This window comes from Drosophila albomicans, chromosome 2L (genome assembly GCF_009650485.2).
Source record: "Drosophila albomicans strain 15112-1751.03 chromosome 2L, ASM965048v2, whole genome shotgun sequence".
NCBI lineage: Eukaryota > Metazoa > Arthropoda > Insecta > Diptera > Drosophilidae > Drosophila > Drosophila albomicans.
The window spans coordinates 2,108,965-2,120,088 of record NC_047628.2 but is presented as its reverse complement, the minus strand read 5'-3'; the positions used below and the strand labels follow the sequence as shown (position 1 = coordinate 2,120,088).

At 40.6% G+C, this 11,124-nt stretch overlaps 5 protein-coding genes across 5 annotated transcripts; 3 read left to right on the top strand and 2 right to left on the bottom strand.

Annotated features, from left to right (window-relative positions):
• The first annotated feature begins 489 nt into the window (after positions 1–489).
• LOC117565949 (anaphase-promoting complex subunit 11) lies at positions 490–954 on the top strand. The gene has a single exon (XM_034245336.2). It carries the CDS (start codon positions 695–697, stop codon positions 950–952), a length of 258 nt encoding a protein of 85 aa, XP_034101227.1. The 5' UTR covers positions 490–694; the 3' UTR covers positions 953–954.
• A 128-nt stretch (positions 955–1,082) lies between these two features.
• LOC117565947 (MPN domain-containing protein CG4751) lies at positions 1,083–4,089 on the top strand. The gene has a single exon (XM_034245334.2). It carries the CDS (start codon positions 1,096–1,098, stop codon positions 2,257–2,259), a length of 1,164 nt encoding a protein of 387 aa, XP_034101225.1. The 5' UTR covers positions 1,083–1,095; the 3' UTR covers positions 2,260–4,089.
• A 475-nt stretch (positions 4,090–4,564) lies between these two features.
• On the bottom strand, positions 4,565–7,134 carry LOC117565945 (angiotensin-converting enzyme-related protein). Its single transcript, XM_034245330.2, has 4 exons — positions 6,728–7,134; positions 6,106–6,673; positions 4,768–6,009; positions 4,565–4,706 (listed from the first exon to the last, which is right to left on the bottom strand). The coding sequence occupies exons 1-4, from the start codon at positions 6,776–6,778 to the stop codon at positions 4,669–4,671; spliced, it is 1,899 nt and encodes a 632-aa protein (XP_034101221.1). The 5' UTR covers positions 6,779–7,134; the 3' UTR covers positions 4,565–4,668.
• A 1,216-nt stretch (positions 7,135–8,350) lies between these two features.
• On the top strand, positions 8,351–9,152 carry LOC117565469 (calcium load-activated calcium channel). The gene is made up of 3 exons (XM_034244575.2): positions 8,351–8,499; positions 8,560–8,637; positions 8,702–9,152. The coding sequence occupies exons 1-3, from the start codon at positions 8,439–8,441 to the stop codon at positions 9,112–9,114; spliced, it is 552 nt and encodes a 183-aa protein (XP_034100466.1). The 5' UTR covers positions 8,351–8,438; the 3' UTR covers positions 9,115–9,152.
• LOC117565466 (FAD-dependent oxidoreductase domain-containing protein 1) lies at positions 9,106–11,059 on the bottom strand. Its single transcript, XM_034244572.2, has 2 exons — positions 10,503–11,059; positions 9,106–10,313 (listed from the first exon to the last, which is right to left on the bottom strand). The coding sequence occupies exons 1-2, from the start codon at positions 10,899–10,901 to the stop codon at positions 9,171–9,173; spliced, it is 1,542 nt and encodes a 513-aa protein (XP_034100463.1). The 5' UTR covers positions 10,902–11,059; the 3' UTR covers positions 9,106–9,170.
• Between the last annotated feature and the right edge of the window lie 65 nt (positions 11,060–11,124).

The following is an 11,124-nucleotide window of genomic DNA, read 5'->3' as shown; positions in this document are numbered from 1 at the left end:
GGAGGTGGAAGTAAAAAATCGGTGATATTATCGATGCATTCAACATTTTTAAATATTTTTTATGATCGCATCGCTGTATTTTGCACTCAAGTAACATAATTATTATTAAATATTTTCAATTAAATAAATTATACTGTTCCCTGTTGCTTATTTTAAAGATTTACTGTATACCAACATTCAAGTGGCACATTTTAAATAAATTAAAAGTGCTTGCTTATTCTGTTAAGATGTCTATACAATGGATATGAAATGAAGATTAGAAAAAGCAGTAATCTGACGAACATCAATGAACTCAAAAAAGTTCAGATTGATGCCTTGTTTAATTACAATTTTTAGTATTTTGTTAACGGCAAGCAATAAATGGTCATACTTCGATTCGATCTGCGCAATCGATTACATTTATGTATGAATCAAATCGAAACACACAACATCCCTAAATCTACTAACAGTCTCATTTGGAGCATAACAGATGTTAATATTAACATTTCCCAACGAGTACAACAAGAAAACCACGGCAAAAACGAGAGAAAAGAGGAAAACACATCGCTGCGCTCGACCTATTTTCTCAGGTAGTAGGCGAAAAAGCAATATTTTTGCGAAAACGAACGAAAAAAATAGCTGCCTGACTGAGTATATCGCTTATAGTACATTTGAATGAGCATTATCAACATATTCGATAGCAAATGTGCGCAAAATGAAAGTAACAATCAAGTCATGGACGGGAGTTGCATCTTGGCGTTGGATAGCAAATGATGAGAACTGTGGCATTTGTCGCATGTCCTTCGAGAGCACTTGCCCCGAGTGTGCGCTGCCCGGTGACGATTGCCCCCTGGTGTGGGGTGTCTGCTCCCATTGCTTTCACATGCATTGCATTGTCAAGTGGCTAAACTTGCAACCGTTGAACAAACAGTGTCCAATGTGCCGCCAAAGTTGGAAATTCAATATACATTAAAAGCAAAAATTAATTTGAGAAGTATACACACACATAAACGAGAAGCAAGAAAAATAAGTAAATCGAAAAGCAACCACAAGGAACTCAACAAAGAAGAACAATAAGCGAATCGGTTGAGCTTGAAACTCAAAATTTTATTTAAAATGATGGATAACCCTGAGCAACAACAACGTCAACAGCAGCTGCAGCTGCAACAACAAAACTCTTTAGCTGGTCTGCCACCACTGCCAAAAAGTCTCAGCGCTGCTGCAACCACAATCGGTCCTGCTGTTCCAGGACATGGACATGGACATGGGCTTGGACAGAGTCAGACTCAAGTACGTTCCCACACTTCGTCGCCGTCGTTGCAGCTGCAGGCAGTGGCGCCAGTGGTAGCCCTAACCGTGGCCGCTGGAGATCTCTATCTGGGACCATCCACCTCGACGGCGGCAGCATCGCGGAATCGCAACTACAATGGCCACGGGCGCCACGGCAGCCTAAGCTCCACGCAAGAGTCGTTGAGTGATCGCGAGAGCGTTCACAGTCGCGCCTCGTCCACCTACAGCGCTAGCGGAGGCAACGGTGCAGCTCAGCAGCACACACCAACGAACAACGCGTCCAGCACCATTGACAACCAGCTGGCTATATTGCGACGTGAAATGTATGGATTGCGTCAATTGGATTTGTCACTGTTGTCGCAGCTCTGGGCGCTCAACGAGTCGATTCAGGGATTTCGCGTATTTCTACAAGAGCAGGACGCCATCTCGCCCCCGTCGCGATCCCGCACGCCCTCCGATGCCAATTCGCTGTCGTCAGACGAGGACGATGGGTCCTATGCGCCAGTTGCGGTGCCCAAGCTTAATACGGCGCCAGCCGTGATTGCGGCTGCTCTGGGATCGCCAGCGGCTAGCGGCGGTTTGCCGACCAAACTCGCGACGGGCTCAACGACATCGCACGCCTCGACAAGTTCAACATCGGGAGCATCCGGCTCTTCATCAGCAGCCTCCTCCATGGGCAAACACCATCAGCAACAGTTACAGCAGCAGCAGCTGCCCCATTATCATCATCATCATCATCAGCGATCAGCAGCACCACCAGCACCGCCAGCTCAACACAAGGCACATCCTCAGCTGCCGCGAATCTTACAGCAACGCATGCGGCATGCGCCGCCTCCACCGCCTCCCACACGGCCCAAGGGTAGTGGTGGTGGAGCGAGCAGCAGCAGCAGCAACCACAGCATAAGCAGCGTCACACAACAACAACAACAGCAGCAACAACAATTGCATCAACATCAGCATGCAGTGGGACATCATCAAAGGCCTGTATGACAAAACCCGTTCTTGGACTAAGTCTACCATGGTCCAAGAACGTAGTGCAACTAGAGACAACAAGCACAGCAACATCAACAGCATCAGATACTACCACACCCAAACAACAAATAAGAAAAACAAACAAAACATTTCACAAATGTCAATTGCACATTCATCAAGGAGTCAATTTAAATCTGTTGATTACAGTTGAATCATCCAACTCATCCATGCTTGCCATTTTTGAACGTTTCCTTGCAAGCTTTTGTAACGAATCTTTTGGTGTGCATTCGACAACCACAAAAAAGTCTAGTGTATTATTGCGAAAATGGCAAGGAAATTGTATTCAATAATATTCTTTAAATAGTAAAGGATAAGATCCTTCAATAAGCTAAATACATAAATACATTTATCGCTTATACCATATATGTCGCATATATATGTGTATATTACTTGCTACTTGGAAATACAAATCTTGCATCGAAATAAATAATAGTAGGGAATCTTTTGTTGCAGAAAGTTCTTGAATGGATAAGAAATATTTGATGATGATGTTGAAATGATAGAGCAAACACATATATAATTAGTTAAATTACTTATTGTACTACTTGAAGCTATTCTAAATAATTAAAAACTAACACACATTACCTACCATTAACCAAAACTAAACTCTTGGCCTAAACACATTAAAGCTAGCCATTATATCGATAAATATCCATACATTTTTCGTTGCACTTTAAAAAGAAACCTTAAAATCTAGGTTCGATCGCGTTTCTACTAAAAAGAAAAGTTACTATGCGTAATTACCAATATGGAGAAGCACTTAGGAATCACGAAGTCCGATTGTTTTTCTCTCTTTCGTGTCAGATTTGATCAATTCAATAGTGAACTCAAGAAATAACCACTATTATCGGTAATTTAATTATCCTCTGTAGACTCGGAAAGTAAATACCCGCTTTATAGGTGCTTGAGGATATAGATGGAATCTTAGAATATTCATATACATATATGAAAAGTAACATCGGTGCAGAGAATAGAAATTATCTACACCATCAAATCGATAATACACATAATAATAATATATGTAATTTGAAATTGGATAAATTGACACGTTTGCTGATGCTGATGATATTCTGTACCCTATATAAACATATTCTTTATATTATCGGAGATGCCTCCCTCCGATCGTTACAATACATTTACATTTACACAAATTTATTACACCCACTCCATTTAATGGGTACTCAAAGGAGATTTACATTAAATTAGTATTGTATCTTCGGCAACTGTCAAGGATTAATCTCAAGAAAACTCCTATATCAACATTACATGATTCGTGTTTATTCGAAAAGAAAAAACAAACAATATGCTAGCTTAGTTCGCGCATATCAAAATGTATGTTCGTAACGTATGTGTAACTAACTAATCGTAAGGAAGTTCAAGTTTTCTTCTATATTAGCATTATTTATGAAAGAAACCAACAACGATTTTTGGCCTAACCTTTTTCCTTCTTCATAGAGAATTCAATCAAAATGTGAAAACCATGAGTCAAATAAATGGATTTTTATATGAAGTGAAAGTAATTGCATTTATTGTACTAGACACTTAGCAATGTGCAGGATAGTTTTCTAGTTCGAGGAAAACATTCGAGAGCAAAATCTGAATCACTTTTTAGTGTGCGATGTACGAACTATTTGGTAAGCAATTTGTTGATATTTATAACTGGACGGTTGGTTTTTGTAATGTAGTCATAAAAAAAATCAAACAATATCGTCGATATGTAACGTGTACTGCAAATAATTTAAAAGAATGAAATGAAAGATCTGAACAATAAATATCACCTTAAATATTATACTTTTTCTGGTTTATGTGGGATTTGCTATAATCAATTTAACTTTAGTTTCGATGGATATACAGAATTTTTGGTAATATGTATTTAATGTTCAATTAATAACTATTTCGGTTTATTAAAAATAACAATCTTTATCCTTCAGTCAATATCTACAAAATTCACTGAGACTTTTACATGTCATTCTGACAAATATCGGCAAATTTTACCGAAAAGTAACTGCAATACAACACAATCAAGTCTAGCAAAATAATCATAAATAAATGTAACCTCTTTGTACATAATTTACAGGCATTGCAATAGTGGATCAAGAAAAATACACGCAGGTTCCATTCTTTATATTTATTATTTGTATAATTGCAGTATCATAGCCTTACCATTTTTGGATACGCGGGGATAGTTCAAATATAATTTTAATTATGATGTATTTATATGGTAATGGCCTTGATTTACTTATATGTTACTAGATTGCTAATATTTTTAGAAAAATATATATTATTTATTTTTTAATATTACTTAAGCTATGTATAGGAAAATAAGTCTATAGCTAGTCAAATTGAAAATAAATGGGTGTCCTTTTATTAAGTACTGAACGGCCCACAGCAATTCGAAGAGATCTCTGCAAGAAATCAAAAAAATATATATATTAGATGTGAAAACATAAGTTCCTTGCCACTTACTGTTGGTATCACCCCAGCCCAGAGGAACACCAAGGCGTCTGTTTTCCTGCTTCAGCCATTGGTAGAGCGGATCAAAATATTCCAGCAACGCAGCAGAATTCATCTCGGTTTCGCCCGTGAACTCCTCCAATATTTGCTTCCAATGCCTTGAATTGCCGGCTGACAAGAACTTCTTGAATGCTTCTCCAGCCTTCTTGCTGCCAAATATGTCGCAGTTATCCAAAGTGAGGCGACTGTCGCCGGGCACATACTGATCGGCTAGACGGCACAAAGCCTTGTGAAATTGGAATTGGAATATGTGGGCTGCAAAGTAGCGCAAGTATTCGACATCGGCATCAATATGGTATTTGGCCGGTGGATCAAAGTCGGTCTCGTTGCGTGCAAATGGCGGATCGACGCCACCGAACTCCGAGCGCATTTGCCAAAAGCCACAGTTCCATTGTGATTCATCGAGTTCATTGCGGAAAACAGAATAACGATACTTATCCATGGTATAGCCAAAGGGCAGGAAAACAATCTTTGAAAGCGCCTGCTTGAACAGCTCATTGATGCGACTCTTTTCATCCCAATGCCCATTGGTGATGAGACCAATGCTTTTCAGATGTTTGGCAGACATCACAGACAATGCTATGACATCCCCGACAGCTTCGTGGAAGCCAGGATTTGGGGCTCCACGAAACACAGCGGGCTGCTGCTCATACTGCAAGTAGTATTGAATATGACCAAGCTCATGGTGGACAACATACAAATAGTGAGTGTTGATCTCGGTACACATCTTGATACGCACATCACTATCCTGATAAAAGTCCCAGGCTGAGGCGTGACAAACGACCTCGCGATCATTGGGACGAGTGAGCACACTTAGGTTCCAAAAACTTGGGGGCAATGCTCGCATGCCGAGCGATTGAAAGAACTGATCGCCCAACTGGAATAATTTCTGCACACTGTACTGCTGCCTGTTCATTTCCGCGGTGACATCGACAAATGATTTCTCGGGGAATGGTGTAAATAAGTCGATGACATCGTTCCACGACTGTGCCCACATGTTGCCAAGCAGATGCATCGGAATATTACCCTCGGCAGGCACTACATCGGAACCATAATGCTGACGCAAACGATAGCGAACATAACCATGGATTTGTCTGTAGAATGGCAGCAATGCTTTGTAGGTGTCATCCAGCTGACGCTCAAAATCGGCATCTTCGTAAAAGTGCACCCAGTAATCGGCATACGAACGGAAGCCTATAAAGATCGAGTATATTTATATTTATAGTACAACTAGAGAGCTCATTATAGTAAAGGTTGATGGGGTTATCAGACAGTCGATCGATCACTCACCATTAAGTTGCGCTGCCTTGCGTGTTAGACGCACATACTTGCCAAAGTTCTGGCGCATGGGCGTACCCGCCTTGTCGTACCATTCACGCCAATACCAGGCCAGCTCAGCAGGATCCCGACTTTTGGATAGGCGTTCTTGTATGTGTGGCTCCAGGGTTAGAGAGCAATCACTGCGATTGGCAAAGGAGCAGACGCTGGTAGTGGCATAGTTCGACTGCATTGCGCTAATGGCATTCTTCAGCTCTAGATAATCGCTGGCCTCGAGCACATCCGCACCCAGATTCTGCAGCATCCTTGCCTGCCTGCGTATGCTCGCATCACTTGACTTTACATAATCGCCCGACTTCACAGCCTGGGCCAGCAGCTTGTTGTCCCTGGCACTGTCTGCATACACTTGAATCATGGCCTGTCTGTTCTCCTCGGTCACATTCGTGTTGTAGGCGTACGCAGCTGAGTACTCCGCATGGTATCGTTCCCGTAGCTTAGAGTTCTCCTGATCGAAGAAGCGGCGCGCCTGGAGTTCAAATGCTGAGCAGCTGTTGCTACCATCGCTCTGGCCAAAGGGCAGCTAAATACAAAGGGATCAGACAGCTTTCAAAATTAATAAAAGCGTTACACTTACCCACAATAAAATGGCAAATACGAGTATTAATGACACCAGGTGTCCGTCCATTTTGTGATCTTAGTCTAAGATATTTTAGACTAGGAAATTCTTACATCGGCCGCCTTTTAATACCTTAAATTTAGTCTGTCAATGCCTGCTATTACTTGATTGGTCTCGAATTTCAGGCAAAAAAATATAGTCCTTGTAGTCGATACTCCTTAGCTTCCAGGCAATCTGCTCAGATAGTTTCAATCTATTCTAATGCTAGTCCGCTTCTGAGCAGAAGTTGAGAAGCAGAACTGCTTATATGCCTATTTGGCGCCCATTGACACAGATATGTGTACTCGCAAATACAAATACACAGACTCGCACGCCGATACCGATAACAAGCAAAGCGCAAGTTTCACACTTGCTGCAAATAAAATATGTTAGCAATTGATTTTTTCTTTCATGTTTTTTATTTAAACAATGAACACCCGTCCAATTCTGAAACCAGCACCTGCCTTTTAATCTACACTTGCAGCCACTGTCAGTGTGAAGCACTTCTGTGCATTGCATTTGCACTGCAAGTGATCAGTGCACACGAACACATGCATCGAAGCTTATCAGCTGTTGTTGAGTTTTCTATTTTAATGGAAACGGAATATTAGCATTACTTCCAAATATTTAAATGAACTAATTATTATTACAATATTAAGATGAGAGACTATGATCTACATAGATTCAAGCATTATTCAATATTTGCATTTCTATAATAGTATAAAATGTATTATGTCAAAGCAACTTTAAAAATATATCTTATATTTTGCATTATATTATACAAATTCTGATTCCATTAATTTTTAATGAGCCTGAGGATTAAATTTTAAGTTTTATAACAAATTTGCTAATATCGTTAAAAATCGAGTTGCTAAATTCGATAATTGCTGACACTTGGCATTGGTATCAAATATTTACAACCTGATTAATTCGACTTTGTGATGAAAATTGAACCAAACTGAATTTATTCAAAGATTGTTTAGATTTGCAAAAGTATATAAAAATTGAAAATAAGCAATTTAATTAATAATGTGGGCTGCAAAAATTCGCATATGCAATAATCAGCTGGTTGCCATTTATGGGGCTTTTTCCGATACATACATACCGATACATGTATACCGAAATATTAGAAGGAAAAAAAGGGCCACACTTTCCAAATCATTGTAGATGCGACTTCTAGCCTGTTTTCGCAATCACTCCTTATTTTCTACAATGCAGCCAGTACAGGGTATTACACACAGATGCTTCTGGAAATACATATGCGGCGAAAGATTCGACTTTCGCTGTATTAGCCTAATTTATTATAGCTGACAATTAATTATATTAATAATTATATTATAATATGATAATAAGTTTTACGTTGTACAAGCGAAAAAATCGGCAAAAAATGGTTTGATAAGATTATTTTTATTTCAAAGCGAAAATTAAGAAAGTTACAAAAATGAGAATAATTAATAAAAAAGTTAAATATTTATTAATATTTTAAAATTAAATTAATAGATTTTCAATAAAGTAGATCGATTTCATAGAGTAGAAGCTAAATGGAATTTGGTATATTTTTCGACCTTAAATAAAGTATTTTATAAATGACAGTCACCTGTTCTCTGAGTTGCTTTTCGATTACATTATGTGGGTCAAAGTAGTAGAACTTTAATCAGTATCATTAACAATTAAACTTTAAAGAAGAGAAATGTGGTCAGACACCTTTTTAATCGTTTTTATATCAATATGCACAGCATTTTTGGGTGAAGGTATGGAAAAAATACAGACATTAAGCAAAAGTTAATTCATTTTCAATTGGATTTATTTAGGCCTTACCTGGGTGCTCGTATATCGCACAGAAAAATACCAAAGACTAAAGACTGAGGTGGACAAGCAGAGCAAGAAGCGTAAGTGATGAATGAAAAATTAAAAATGCTAAATGAACATGCCGCGCAATTCTATTTGTTGCAGTGGAACGGCGAAAGGAGACGCATGGCGATTCCTTGGACAAGTCGGTGAAGAAGAAAATTGAACGTTATGAGGAGAAACTGAAGAACAACAATCGCGACTTGTCGCTGGTCAAGATGAAATCAATGTTTGCCACTGGATTCGCGTTCACCGCCTTGCTTAGCATGTTCAACAGCATTTTCGATGGGCGCGTCGTGGCCCAATTGCCGTTTACACCCATCTCCTGGATCCAAGGTCTAAGCCATCGTAATTTGTCTGGTGATGATTACACCGACTGTTCTTTCATCTTCCTTTATATCCTGTGCACTATGTCGATTCGTCAGAATATCCAAAAACTCTTGGGCTTCGCTCCATCGCGTGCAGCAAGTAAACAAGGCGGTGGACTCTTTGGTCCCACACCCGGTCAATTTAAATAGAAATTTTAGTGAAAATTTGGATTTTGTTTTTTTTTTTTCTTAAAAAGTACAATAAATTAAATTGAATTTAAAGAATTGAACTCATACATCGGCTTGTCAACAATTAATCTATCGAAACTGAGTCGCGACAAGTCCAGAGTGCGAAATTGTCCATCCATGATAAGCTCGGAGACGGCGCGTCCCACAGCTGGCGACTGCTGCATACCTTGGCCACTGAATCCCGTCGCAATATACAGATTGTGGTAATATGGATGTGCGCCTAAAATGCCGTTCTCGTCGTATACATTGTAAGCGTAACTGCCGCTTGAGCAATGTTCAATTGTGGCACCCTCAAATGCTGGAATTCGCTTTGTGAGCGACGGTCTGATCATCAAATCAAAGTAGGAGGAATCTGCTGCTGACGCGGAATTGATGCAATAGACATAGTGACCTCCCAATCCTTGACGACGAATGAACGAACCCGAGGTGTCGACAATCATTGGCATTGACATTGCCATTGAATGTGTTTTCTCCTCCTGCGTGCTGATGACATAAGTGTGACGCTGTCGTGCGTCAATTGGTAGTGGAACCTGCAGTATTCCAGCTCCTTGACCAATGTGCGCTAGCCGCGCAACTTGGCCGGAGTCGCTGCCAGCCGCAATGACGCAGAGAGCAAACTTAATTGTGCGTTCAGTACCATCTGGCATTTGAACAAGAACTTTGTCCAAACTTTGGTAGTTGCTCTCGGCAGTGCCGCTGGTGTCGCCGGTCACAATAATGTCAGACTGACTCTGGTACTGGAATCCTGTCACCTGGCCATGAACAATGTGGGCACCATAACCGCATGCTGCGCGTCGCAGATTGGTGAGCAGCGCCCACGAATCGAACCAACCTTCGCCCTCCAAGCTGAGGCAGCCGAGTGCAACGTTTTGGGTGTTGAGCCAGGGAAATCTTGTTTGTAGACGATCAGGAGTCAGCAGTTGATTGCGAGCACCCAACTCATTCTGTAGCTGCGAGGATTGCTGTAGTGCAACCGCATCGGACTCCTGGGCGAGCACCAGCTGACCATGTGGAGTGTAGTGTAGTGGAATATCTGAGCCAAAGTGTTCGTTGGCCTTGCGCATGAATTCGGCACCGAAGAGCGACATCTGTATGTTCTCCGGCAGAGAGAATTGTTGACACAATGCTCCCGTGGACACGTGAACGCCAGACTTGGCATACTGGAAATAAACATAAGGTGTAAATTAATTAAAAATCCAACAATTACTAATTATTAATATCAGATATAGTGGAAATTTCAACAAAATAAGTAGCATTTTTGAAGCTTTTTAGTCCATTTGGGCCGTTTCCAAAATGGTTTTTATGGTCTAGTGTTGGCTATGAAATCCTGGTAACATTGTTCAACATACCGTCTCGTCTTTTTCAACAACAACCACATTGAGACCATCGCGCGCCTTTTGCTTGAGCCAAAAGGCAATGGAGCTTCCGATGGCGCCACCTCCGATGATCAGGACATCACAATGCGTTTGAAATTCATCGAGATTTCCTTTGTCGCCGCCAAATTTACCCAGTTTTTTCACTGGGCCTTTTTTGTACTCTAATTGGCTGTCAATCTCTTGTTCCTGTGGCACAAAGAACTCTTTAATCTTTCGCATATCATTGCCCAGCAATCGAAAAGTTCGCCTTATGGGGTGAGAATCCTCCTTTCCCTCCGATTCGTTGACGCCTCCATTGGACTTGTCGCTAGTTGCATAGGCACGATGAAATGGCACCTGTAGCCGACTCATTAGATGTCGACAGCGCAGCATATTTACATATGTCGATCATTCAATATTCACTCACAAATTAGTTTAAAACACGTCAAAAATATATTTAGGCCTTATGCCATAACGAACATGCATTCGAACTGCAATAGGTAGCGCTCCGACAAAGAGCGTGACTGACGTCACAAATTTAATGCCAGCTGACCGCTATTTACATCGCAACTGAATCGATAAGTGTAAAAATACTTGCGGTATCACGTGAATGGTC

Bases quoted from the DNA above. Each gene is read 5' to 3' on its own strand.
- LOC117565469 (XM_034244575.2), top strand. From the start codon at position 8,439: ATGTGGTCAGACACCTTTTTAATCGTTTTTATATCAATATGCACAGCA. The intron at 8,500-8,559 runs GTATGGAAAAAA...GGATTTATTTAG, and splicing joins CACAGCATTTTTGGGTGAAG to GCCTTACCTGGGTGCTCGTA. The intron at 8,638-8,701 runs GTAAGTGATGAA...TATTTGTTGCAG, and splicing joins GGACAAGCAGAGCAAGAAGC to TGGAACGGCGAAAGGAGACG.
- LOC117565466 (XM_034244572.2), bottom strand. From the start codon at position 10,901: ATGCTGCGCTGTCGACATCTAATGAGTCGGCTACAGGTGCCATTTCAT. The intron at 10,314-10,502 runs GTATGTTGAACA...GTTTATTTCCAG, and splicing joins TTGTTGAAAAAGACGAGACG to TATGCCAAGTCTGGCGTTCA.
- LOC117565945 (XM_034245330.2), bottom strand. From the start codon at position 6,778: ATGGACGGACACCTGGTGTCATTAATACTCGTATTTGCCATTTTATTG. The intron at 6,674-6,727 runs GTAAGTGTAACG...CTTTGTATTTAG, and splicing joins TATTTGCCATTTTATTGTGG to CTGCCCTTTGGCCAGAGCGA. The intron at 4,707-4,767 runs GTAAGTGGCAAG...GATTTCTTGCAG, and splicing joins GGGCTGGGGTGATACCAACA to AGATCTCTTCGAATTGCTGT.
- LOC117565949 (XM_034245336.2), top strand. From the start codon at position 695: ATGAAAGTAACAATCAAGTCATGGACGGGAGTTGCATCTTGGCGTTGG.
- LOC117565947 (XM_034245334.2), top strand. From the start codon at position 1,096: ATGATGGATAACCCTGAGCAACAACAACGTCAACAGCAGCTGCAGCTG.